The sequence below is a fragment of the Amphibalanus amphitrite genome, unplaced genomic scaffold, assembly GCF_019059575.1.
Source record: "Amphibalanus amphitrite isolate SeventyFive unplaced genomic scaffold, NRLGWU_Aamphi_draft 000042F_arrow, whole genome shotgun sequence".
Taxonomy (NCBI): Eukaryota; Metazoa; Arthropoda; class Thecostraca; order Balanomorpha; family Balanidae; genus Amphibalanus; species Amphibalanus amphitrite.
The window spans coordinates 567,008-578,754 of record NW_024881538.1 but is presented as its reverse complement, the minus strand read 5'-3'; the positions used below and the strand labels follow the sequence as shown (position 1 = coordinate 578,754).

The window sequence follows — 11,747 nt, the reverse complement described above, 5'->3', positions numbered from 1 at the left end:
TATTGATGACAAGAGCTGCCCAGCATGAGGCCCCAAAGTCCCTGCTACTGAAAGCCCAATTTCAGCAATGTTTGACCTGACCTTGACCCAACCAATGGGCTCGAACTTCCACATTTAGGTATGCGTCAGAGGCGTCTTGTCAAAGGCTTTCGTTTGCCGCCTCGCCCGTTTCGCTGCGTAGGTAGGTATAGTTCAGAAATGCAGCTTACGCCGTTTTAAAACGAATAATATAATCTCATTGACCAGACTTTCAGCAAGGTCTCCCCAAATATCACAACAGCTAGTCGAACCGAACACGGCACGATCATAGTTATAACATTTGTTTATTGATCAGACATCCACAACACTCTCGACACTGCATTCGGCGCGGCGCATACATATACTCTCTCTGCCTGGAGTCTGTCGCTCAGTCTCGACCCGCCGCGCGGTCACTGTCTCTCACGGATCACATCACGGCCGGGTGGGGCGGGTCGCCGCTGCGCCTCTCCACCCTACGGGCGCCACTTTGGTCCTCCCACCACACTGCACGGTCCCGCGCGGGCACCGGGACGGTCTCTGCCGTCGGACCGCCGTCTCTGGTCCGCCAGCGGTCACTGCCGGTACCTGCGGCGTCCGGCGGCGCCTCAGGTCATCTCAGGTCGCGGCGCGGCGCCGGCTTTCCGACGGCGACTAGAAACTCCGACCCCACTGGTCAGGTGACATACGCGCCGGCCGGCCGCCCAGGTCACGTGACCGACACAAGCCGGTCGATGATTGGTGCTCCCCTTCCCAGCAGCGGCCTGTAACACACAGATGAGGTGTTAAGTGGGCCACGGAACAGTATCCAGTCCACGCAGCCGCAGGTGTAGCGGGGCAGCTTTCGACGATTGGGGATAAGATTGAGACCAATTGGCTTCTCAGTAACACGGAGGAAGAACACTGTGAGGAGAACAGCATGCGTTTACTTTTGCACAAGTACATGACATTTAGACACACATTTCGAGGCTTCAAGTGACACTTTCCATAAGGATTACATAAATATTAAAACCTCCACTGTCCCAAAGTAATCCACCCCAGCACACACCAGCATGGAGTAGGCTGCCTCTCCTCCCCTCCCCGGGACGGCTGGATCCGATCGTGGGGAGCGATCCGGGAACCACCCGATGAGCGACCGTGGGAACCCGGGGAGAAAACTTCCCACGGCCGTTACATGCCCACAGCATCGGAAAAACGGCACAACCGGCTATTTTTCACCCGGGGACAGTGACGGCGGCGGTCAGAACAGCCAGCGATGGGTGATGGTGGCCTGCCATCGGCCGGCGAGGGACACCTGGGACGGCGCCGACGGGCCTGGGACAGGTGCAGGCACGAGAGGGGAGGGGGGGGAGGTGGTTACCATCTTCAGGGTGAGGGTCACTTCAGTGAGGAGGGGGTGCAATCAGCTGGTCCATCAAAAAGTTTCTGAGTGGCCTTCTGGCATGTCTGTTGACAGATGTCGAAGAATAAACATGCAGGCTATCAGTTCGCGTCAATATCGCACTACTGCCAGATGATATCGGACACCGCATACGACGTCATTAGAAACCAAGCCACTCCTAGCGAGAAGTGAGAAAAAGCCTGCCATACAAACAGCGTGTCAACAGGTTCAGTTGTCTGCGCCGAAGCGGCGGTCCGGCCTCCAGCAGCTCGGGGTCAGACCCTGAGAGCTGGGGGAAGACTTGACCCAGCCCACTGAAGACGAGATCTGACCCTGACCTCTGCAAACAAGGTTCGACCTTGACCTCTGCGGACGAGACCTGACCCAGACCGCTGAGGACGAGGTACAACCTTGACGACGAGGCTCGACCTTGACCTCTGCAGACGAGACCTGACCCTGACCGCTGAGGACAAGACCTAACGCTGACCTCTGGGGACACTTGGGGCCTCCCAGTTTCATCAACTACCTACAGTTGTCTTCCGCGCACCGATACCACAGCCACAAATGTGTACAGAAGAGGCCTCTCGAGTATGTGGATTGTAGAGTGCTGCGTAACTCGTCTACCTACATACAGGGTGTCCAGAAAAAACGGATACCTACTATTATTTTTTGCTGTAATTCCGAAAATAGACACCTTACAATTTAAAATGGCACATGCTTGAATTCGCAAAAATATGGCAAAACAGACAGCAGGTGCCACATGGCATGTTAACTCTTTGGTTAGTAGCGGCAGCTCCTCAAAGCAGATACTCAATGTGAGCGGCCTTACGGCGGATCAGCCCCCAGCACTAGCACGGTCTGCAGGTGACTGATGGTCATGTTGACCATCTCGGAGGGCAGCCAGACAACTTTCCAACGACGCATTACAGTGCTCATGAGTTTTGCCAAATCTTGCACTATAAGCGCATGAAGTTGGAACAAAATCGGCACGTGCGTTAATGAATGCGACTTACTTTCCGTAGTATCTTTTTTCTGGACACCCTGTATATCTCGACCGGTCACGCCAGATAGCTTACAGCATACCTACTGTAGAGTACCAAACGTGCCGTGCCCAAATCGAGCGAAAACATTGCGCAAAAGGCGCAATGTTCACGTGACGAGGAGACACAGCGTGACCTCCGTCACCTTGGTGTCCGTCGAATGTCGCCTCAGCCTGTCGTCTAGCTGTCCTTCGATGGCGACCGATGGATGTCGGCTAGCCTTGCGACGAATTCGGGGATGAACATTGAAATGGGGCCATATTTTCGCAAAGGTTCTTGTATAACAGAAACAATGGCTGAACATCCTATCATGGGTCAACATTAGCCACCATCGGTTGATAACCCATGGCTCAAAAGTTGCAGGGATGAGGGTGAGGGCATTGGTGACCGCTATGACCCGAGGCCCTTTAAAGTCTCAGATCACACCACCACAGATGAGCCCGCAAGCATGTTCCCCGTCTCCCCAATCCCATCAGGCCGTCCCTAAGTGGGAGCTGGAGTCAGGCTGTACAGTGTACACTCGGTGAGTAAACAGCATAGGACACAATAGCGCGTGCACTTACACGCCGACGGATGCCTTAGCCAAACAGGAAGGCGGCCAGTCACGACTCCCTATACGAGTACCACTCTTCCTATATTCAGATGCGAGAGCCACAGTGGCGGCTCCGTGCACCGTGATCCGTAGATCTCCCTGCCCCCTGGGACGTCAAATACCACCAACAGCAGTGTGCAGGGTCGAAGCTGCGTGGGCGCGGATCCCGATCGGGCGGGCGGGGTCTCGAGGAAAATGAGGCTTATCGCGGACACGCACCCAGCGACAAGTCACACGAGTCAGTGAGCCCGTAATCCGGCAAACGGAATAATGCGGATGTGCACGCCCGCCACCCAGACGGCATACCGTCTGGGTGGCGAGTTTCTTCATACATAAGCGAGATCAACAGCGAGTTATCGACTTCATTCACAAGAATCGTTCATACCTTCATTCACAACATTGGGTTATGAGACCCAAAGCGAAGCGATGTAATCATTCCCATCACAAATTAAGTATTCTGGTGATGATATTTGTCGCTGTGTAAGCGTTTTTAGCACGCACGTTGTATGTGAAGTTGAAAAAGCACGAGATAACCGCATTCGAAGCACTAATGATCGGCTACTGATAACAACCACGCATTCGAAATGATCGAACAAACGACGTAATGTGGAGACAAACTCATAGGCGGTCCCAGGGGGGGGGGCCACGGGGGCCATGGCCCCCCTTTCGTGCTGAAAGGTGGGGCCATACTATCTTTTGGCCCCACCTTTCAGATCGAACAAAAGTCCTAGAAAAGCTTTTCGTATGTTTCATTTTCTTTCTTGCGCCATCAAAGGACGTAATCGTAAATTTCACTCATGAGTGGGCTCAGTTTCGCATTCTGTCAATTTGGCGGTCAGCGTCGCTGGCACCGGTTCACGAGTATGGCCGGATCTTATATGGAATATCAGCGTGGGTTTAATTGAGGCTCTCGTGGGCCCAGCAATGTCTGGCATGAGACCCTCTTCGGCAGTGGCGGGTGGGCCCTGCCAAAGGAGATTGGCTCTAAGACACTAAAGTAAGACCTCATGGGTTGGTGCTGTGCACCTTAGAAGTCCGGTGGTGACGCCGTATGCCGGCTTGGTTTCGTGGGATTGGCGTGGGACCTCCGGGGCCTGCATAGAGTTTGCGTGAGCTAGTATGTAATCTCAGATACATGTGTGTAATGTGTGCACAGTGGCGGTCGCGGGGGGGGGGGGCATCAGGGCCATGCCCCCCTAAAGGTCAATAAAGGGGGCCATCATATCATTTGCCCCCCCCCTCAAACAACCAATGGGCCCCCATATAGGTGTATGGGGCCCTGGCAATTATTCGATCGTCACGAGGCTCAAAAAACCCACGCCCAGCTATTAATATAGCTCCCACACCGGTCTTTAAGCGTCTTACACTGACCTCTGAGGGAACTTCAGTGGCGGTCAAGCGCCCACGTTGACCGCTAAGAGCCTACAGCAACCTCTGAGACTCCACATCTGGCCTATGAGGGCCTCTAACCGGCCTCAGGGGCCCCAACCGGCGTCTGAGGGTCTCACACCGGTCTCAGGTGGCCTTATTTCTGTCTCTGGTGTCCCAAGACGAACCTTTAGATGCCAATGAGGGCCTCGCACTGGCTGCTGAAGACCCGATGCCGGCCTCTAAGGGCCTGCATTGGCCTCTGAGGAGGGCCCATCTTGGCCTTTGAGGGCCCTCTGCTGGCCTCTAGGGTCCAACGACGGCTCATGTCGGTCTTTTAGGGCACCACGCTGACCTCTGAGGGCCCATGTTGGCCTGTAATGAGTAAGGACCCACATTAGCCTCTGAGAGCCCAACTCGGTCTCTGATGGTCTCAAACTACTGGCCTTTGTAGTTTGCAGGCCCTGTACTGGTCTCTGAGGGTCCTAAACTGGCCTCTACGTGAAAACATACATGGGTGGGTTTCTGAAGATCAGAGGGCTCACGCAGCCCCCGGCACAGCCTTACGTTGGTCCTGGTCGAGATTACTTTACGTCCTGATGGTCCCGCGCAGATTCCCTCATATTTCGACGTCGGGACCCCATGAGCCGGTGTGGGTTCTGGGACTGGCAGAGACTGATGAAGTCCTTAGGGCTCAGGGCCAGTCTTTTAAGCAGTAGGACTAGGCAGGTTGAGTGAGCCCCAATAGAGCCGTTGCGAAGCCCCGCAGGAGTCGCGCACGGCCCTCAGATGCCAATTTTGAAAGCTCGGAACCTGTGGGGGTCTCCAGAGGTCGGTGTACCTACTCTCTCCCGCAGCCACACAACTAGGTACGTACCTATATGGGTAAATGTCATAGTCTGAAAATGCTCTCTGGGTTTCACATGCTTGTTCAAAGCAAGAGGTATCTGCACTTTTCCGAATTGTTTTATAGTGGTAAGGTCATGAATCCGCGTGCCTGACCTTCCAGTATACCTATGCTACACCGATCCGTCGTCATTTTGCAGTGGCCCGACCGGTGGAAGCACCGTGGGACGGGAAATGGAACTGGTGATTTTGCCTTAAATTGAGCTTAAATATTTCACGTAAGAATGAGATGGACGAAGCATAAGTAATGGAAACTGCGCGGCGCCTCGTGGACGTAAAAAATTAGCCGATCACCCCCCCCCCCCTCCTGGTGACGGATAAATGTTATGTCCCGCGAGTGTGACTTTGGCCCCCCCCCCCCCCCTTTGCTAGCGGCTGCGACCGCCAGTGGACAAACTTCACAAACGACCGTCCTCACGGGCATTGAGCAATCTCGCATGACCTGACACATAAACAGTCGCTTATAACCACGGTTAGTTTCGTAAGATTCGCCGCACATACCCGCATATACTTCAGGCGTGTATCAGGCAATCATCGATAAAGAGGATATGATCGATGACACCACATATCGATAAATATTTACACAGCCGACAGGAAGGTTACTTCATCGATAGACATTGACGTAGCTCTCTCCGATCGATTTCCAAAAATGTCCGTGTTCGGTTATCATTACTCAAACAGAGACGCAGCCATACACCAAGATTGGACGCACTGACAACTCTTTACCGATGAATTAACGATAACTAAGCGAATAAAAGATATATACAATCAATCTCCGTACCTATTGAACCCAATAGATAATTAGGGAAAGAATATATCGAGGAAAAATAAACGGACTGTCTAGTGTTTCGTACCTACATATGCGAGGATCAATTTTTCGGAAATATAAAATACGATAATCGAAAATTAAGGATCGATCTGCCAGCGGTAACTGTGCGTTTACCAAAAAGGTTGAGGTCCCACGTTGATCTTGTTCATGAGCCCATGAAATAACAACCAGAGGCAGCACATTCATGTGAATATTTCAGTACCTTAGTGTTTACATCAGGAGTGTTCAAGCTCAACAGTCCACGCCAGTGGCTTGTGACATTGCTTGTATTCATTAGGGACTTGGAGCAGCTGTCGCTCAACGCCGTTGACGCCAGCAAAAACCTCCAGCGAACTAATAGGTCACAACAGGAATTCTGCAACAGCAGGACTTAGAAGGAGAACTAGGAACAGGCGACAGTATTTCAGGGTGCACATATATATAGGTATCTAGACAGGCGGGGCATCGGTATTCTATCGGTGATCCCGGGTAGGCTGCGACCACCAATGCTCAACCACACACGTACCGTCTCATCACGAGTTGACCCGCACTGCCTGCTGGCCATTGCTCTGGTACTGGCCCTTGGAGCACATCTGAGTCTGCAGCTGGTTCAGGTACCGGCTGCCCTGCTGCTGCATGTCGTTGGCGCCGACGTGACCCAAGTGGACGAAGTTGGTCGGTTCGCCGATCATCGAGCGGTCGATTCTCCGCCGCTTCTGTAACGGACAAGGGAAGAAAGGGTCATAAATGGGTCACCGGACACATAGTAGGGTCATATACAGGACACATGGGCGGACTCGCATCGTCCATCGAGTCATACGGAAACAGGGTGGGTAGCAGACGCATCCAAAGGGCACAATAAAATAATGACATTAAACAGAGAGGCAGTCGTCGCTCGCGTCTGATGCGAGGTATAGGGGACGGGCCAGGGGTAGGTCAAACGTAAGTCACACTTCTGAATACATTGCCGGTCATCGCTCCAAAAGACGTGGGGCCCACCTTGGCGACCTATTGACCGGACCACCTCAGCACAGCCACCACCCGAGCATACATCACATGGCTCTCTTATTGGTCACTCCCGCTACTGTATAATGTCGTCGCCTGACAGGCCGCCCACGGCGGATGATCTCCCACCCACGGGCGCACAACGGACCCGCCAAACGAACATAAACGAATGCCGCCGCCAGCAGCGCCCAATCACTTCCACTAATGGGTCTGGAATGCGCCCCTCCAGACAGCGCGACAGCCGGCCGCAGCTCGGGGATGCGCCTCCGCACCACCAGACAGCAGCCCAGACGGTGGTAGCAAAACGCAGCACCGCACATCGCCCAGACGGCATGAGACGCATCCGTTTCAGACCTCTGCGGCCCGGTCGTAGCGTTTAACGACTGCGGGTCACTTCATAAGGGTGCATAAAAGTTACAACTCCCAGTGGAGGTGGGGGTGGGGGGGGGCAGTCGTAACAGAGAAATAACAGCCGGGGGAGCGCGCCGCGCCTGGAGAAGGGGGCGGTCGGTCCCAGTCGCCTTCACTCCGGCCCTCAGCTGTATTTACACGCGGCCAGGAAAGCTAGCGCTCCGACTCGACCGGATTTAGCTCCAGGGTCACTGGCCCAGCATATCTCCAGTCTGTCTCCATCTCAGATCAGTGCAGTCCCGTCCCTTCTCCATCTCCGTCTCCATTCCTTCTCCATCTCCGTCTCGCCTTCTTCCCGTCTCAGCCTCCGTCTCCGTCCCGTCTCCAAACCGTCTCCGTCTCCGTTGCCCGCCTCTGTCCCGTCTCCGAGTCGTCTCCGTCCCGAATCTGTCCCGTCTCCGTCCCGTCTCCGTCCCGTATCCGTCCCGTCCGCCTAGTAACATCAGCCGTCTGAGCCGAGAACATCTCTGACAGCTCTGCCAGAGCGGATTCCAAAACAGGATGCTCAGAACATAAATACACGAGTCATTACACATTGGGAAAGCGCCTTATTTATGGGTCTGGATAACGAGCAGGAGTGGATTACATTTTCTCCCCCTAGTCGGATTAATAAAAACCGGAAAACAATATTGCTTGCTGCGGAGGTCCTGGGGCGAAGGATAAACCCGTTTCATGCACATCCACGGCGCATTGAAAACTAGTTCGAGCAGTCCTGGTGACCTCAAGCATCGTCCTTTTCCTTATGTGGAGAGTCACAGTGTAAGCCCCTGCCGCCTCACACAGCTAGCAGCACGACTGCCAAAGTTCAAGGTCCGTCCAGTTGCCCAACCACGTCACAAACACGCCGCCACGACCCGCAGAGGCCCGCTGGACACTGAACGGACGGACGGACGGACGGATGGACGGACGGACGAACGAACGGACGGACGAACGGATGGACGGACGGATGGACGGGCAGACTGGCAGACTGGCAGACGGCAGACGGCAGGCGGCAGACGACAGACGACACACGGACGGACAGACAGACGGAAGGACGAACGCCGCTGTGACTAAACTATCTATCTGCCCTATCCTGCCTCGATAGCAGTTCTGGAAGGAAGGCGCGAGAAGTGCCGGGTGCCGCCCCCTCCCCGCCCAGCGGTGGTCCAATGGAGGGCAATCGCTCAGCGCTCCACAAACCACAAACAAATGGTGCGCTGGTGTCGTCTGTTATCCGCAGCCCACCCAGTGAGCCGGCGGGACAGTTTTTCAGAGAGGGAGAGTGCGTGGTGACGCAGCGGTTGTGGTAAAAACAGCGGACCGATAGAACTGTCACCGGTAGTATAGTGGATGTGAACAGATGTCAATGCGTGTCGGTCGACGGCTCCGACTCCGTGAGCTGAGAGCACCGTCCCAAAATGGTCAGAGTCGGAGTCACAAACCAATAAGTTGGGAACCCGACGATAAGACATTATCAGTAATGGGATCACGCCAACTTCGATAGGTCTGACAGCTTCCGCGTAAACTGTTTATCCCCGCCTACGCAGCAAAGTCTAATGTGCTTTGAAGTCATAGCTCAGCGCCTAGTCGCCGGCCCAAGGTCAGGTCACAGCATCGTGATACTCGACTCCGAGATCCCCGTGTTTTCCACTCCTCCTCCCATCACTCTGTCGGACAGAGGTCGCGGAGAGAGCGGCACAATGTGATGTAGCACCGGCTGGAACAAGGCCACCAGTGCCGAAGGTGCAGAGGGGCGCAGAGGACGGTCCTTGAAATGGGCCTGGGGGTCGCCTTGGGGCACCGCAAGTGCAGACCACCACTGAGGCCAGCTGGGGAGGGCAGGGGGTCGGGGAGGGGAAACGTCGGGTCGACTGCCGTACGCTGATCACTGGCCAGTCTGTACCTGACGACCTGTCTGACGGTACGGTGGTTGGGACCATTCCATCTCCTCATCCAAGACTAGGGGGCGGGAACTCATTGCAGCCTGCTAGACCTGCAAGTTCGGGACGTGCATTGAACTGACAAAACCGGTCACTCAAGGAGAATATCGTGACATCGTTAATCGCTAAACTCCCCAGGCGATGAAGAAACATACTCTTAATCACAGCCGATATCTGTCGACAATCCAGCAGTAAATTTTCGCCTCCTCAACAAGTCAACTTTATTCGACTCTAACTCAGCGGCAAGGCGGATCGTACCTGGATCATACCGCCTTGCAACAGCGGCTGATGCCAAATCTCACACGCTGCAGCAAACACTACCGGTGCAGTGGCGCAACCGACAGTAAGAAAGGACGGACGACGGAGCCGTTTACTGATTGTACTTTCTCCCAACGGCCGCCGTCTTGGTCCGATTACATTTATAACCGGTGGCGAAAGAGCAGCTCCTTGTAAAGCGTGTTGACATGTGTTACCGCCGGATACTGGATTACTTCTAGCTCGGTAATGCATCGTTTGGTACGACGAAACAAGCTGTTTATGACACAGCAGTTTAGTACGCAATAGGCATAAATTCTTATCTTAAAAAAATAGAGTGAATTTCATTCTGCCCGAGGATCTAACTCGTGCAGACTCCCAAAGTGTTTTTAGGAATGTCTGCACAGAGCATCAGCACATTATTAAAGTTTGGTGTTTCCGTTTGGAGATTCACATTCGACCACACTCCCATCTCCTACAGCTGTGACCCAGCTGATGGCGGTGGTAGTGCCCCCCCCCCCCCCTCTGCCCCATTCCCCGACAGGTGTAGCGTGACCCCACACCACAGGAGCATACTGATGAGGCAGGCCATCCCGCCGGCGAGTCCAGCGGAGGTGTCTATGTCGCCCACGCAGGACGCAGGAGAGAGGAGACGGAGGACGCAAGAGAGATGACGGGCGCCAAGGTCATACCCACGGGACGGTGCTGAGGTCACGCTGGTTAGAAAAATGGTGACCTCCGAGTGTCGGCCGCCTGGGTCGGGTGTTCATTTGTTCCCCCACTATCTGCTCCTGCCGTCCGTTCTCGACTCCCGCTGCTGAGGAGAGATTATCTCTGCATCTCGTGCAACTCATCTCGCCGTCCGGTGCTGCTAGCCGTATAGTCTGGTGCAGCTGACCCGGGTATACGGCGTAGTTGACCCTGACAACAGTGAGACAAGCATTCGGACACAGGAGTGCCCGCCACATTCACGACCAATCATTCGTACATTTAACATTGCAGCACCCTGCAGCAGCAGATGAATAACTCAAACAGCTCTGGTGGCCAAGACGACACTGGTAGGCGGTGGCTGAGGCTGTATCTCCAAAGGTAGCAAAGATTAGCATGGCCCATTGTACCTCAATGCGTCGCAAATGTAAATCGATCACACGATTCATAAAGTATGTACTGCGAAAACAGGACGCCAGAACCGACGAGTCGTGCCCTATACCACGGTAATTGATCTCAAACATTTGCAAATATGTGGCGCTCATTGGGGTCCCAATGTATCATCGGGTCAGCTCGCAGTGTTTGTGTGATATTTACCGTGGAACTTAATGAGCGCGATCTACTCGTAACTAGGTGACATCACCCGTCAGCAATGCACTGCGCAGCTATCATTGGGATCGGAAAAACACGGGGCGGAAAGATTGTATCACGATCAAACACTATACGAAACAAATGAAATATTCTATACCGTATCGTTAGGCATGCACAGTGCATACAAATAAACCATCTCTAATTGAAGTAGTATTGGTTCTTATAACGTCAAGTGCAACCACTTCATCAGAAGTGAAGACAGCAAACTTGTGACCATTATCTGCCATCCGGCAAGTCGCATTGCAGAATGTGTACCTAATCGGCCAATCTTTCTCAGTGATAAATATCGTTTTGCCAGGTGCGTTGTTAAGTCGTTGAACTCTGAACTCAGTTCAGACTACGGGTGCCATGTTTCGTAGGATGCTGTCATTCAACGTCCATGTTATGTCCGTAGTTAAAGACATCTGTCCGCCGAGAAAAACTAGAGCTTTTTTAAGAATTATGTAATAAATGAAAAAAACCTATTCAGTGAAGAGTTGTATATGCAAGAGTGGCGGCAGTTAACTGGGAATCGACAGAAGTTATTCAGTTTTTATTTCCATCAGGCAGCATCGCACACTTTACATCCGAAGGCTACAAATAATAATGCAGTAATAAAAGAATCATGCAATAATAATAATTTTTCCACATTCTTCGAATAGCCATCTCTCACCTACCTATATTCGAGATTGAGTGACAACTGACAGAC

The 11,747-nt window shown here is 53.4% G+C and overlaps 1 protein-coding gene across 1 annotated transcript in view; it reads right to left on the bottom strand.

The window, feature by feature from the left end:
* Positions 1 to 304: 304 nt before the first annotated feature.
* Positions 305 to 11,747, bottom strand: part of LOC122376260 (CDC42 small effector protein homolog) — a 46,156-nt gene continuing 34,713 nt past the window's right edge. Inside the window, exons 3-4 of the mRNA XM_043356059.1 lie at positions 6,637 to 6,826; positions 305 to 779 (exon numbers count right to left, since the gene is read on the bottom strand). Coding sequence (XP_043211994.1) covers positions 6,644 to 6,826 — 183 coding nt within the window. The 3' untranslated portion in view covers positions 305 to 779; positions 6,637 to 6,643. The remainder of the gene's footprint in view (positions 780 to 6,636; positions 6,827 to 11,747) is intronic.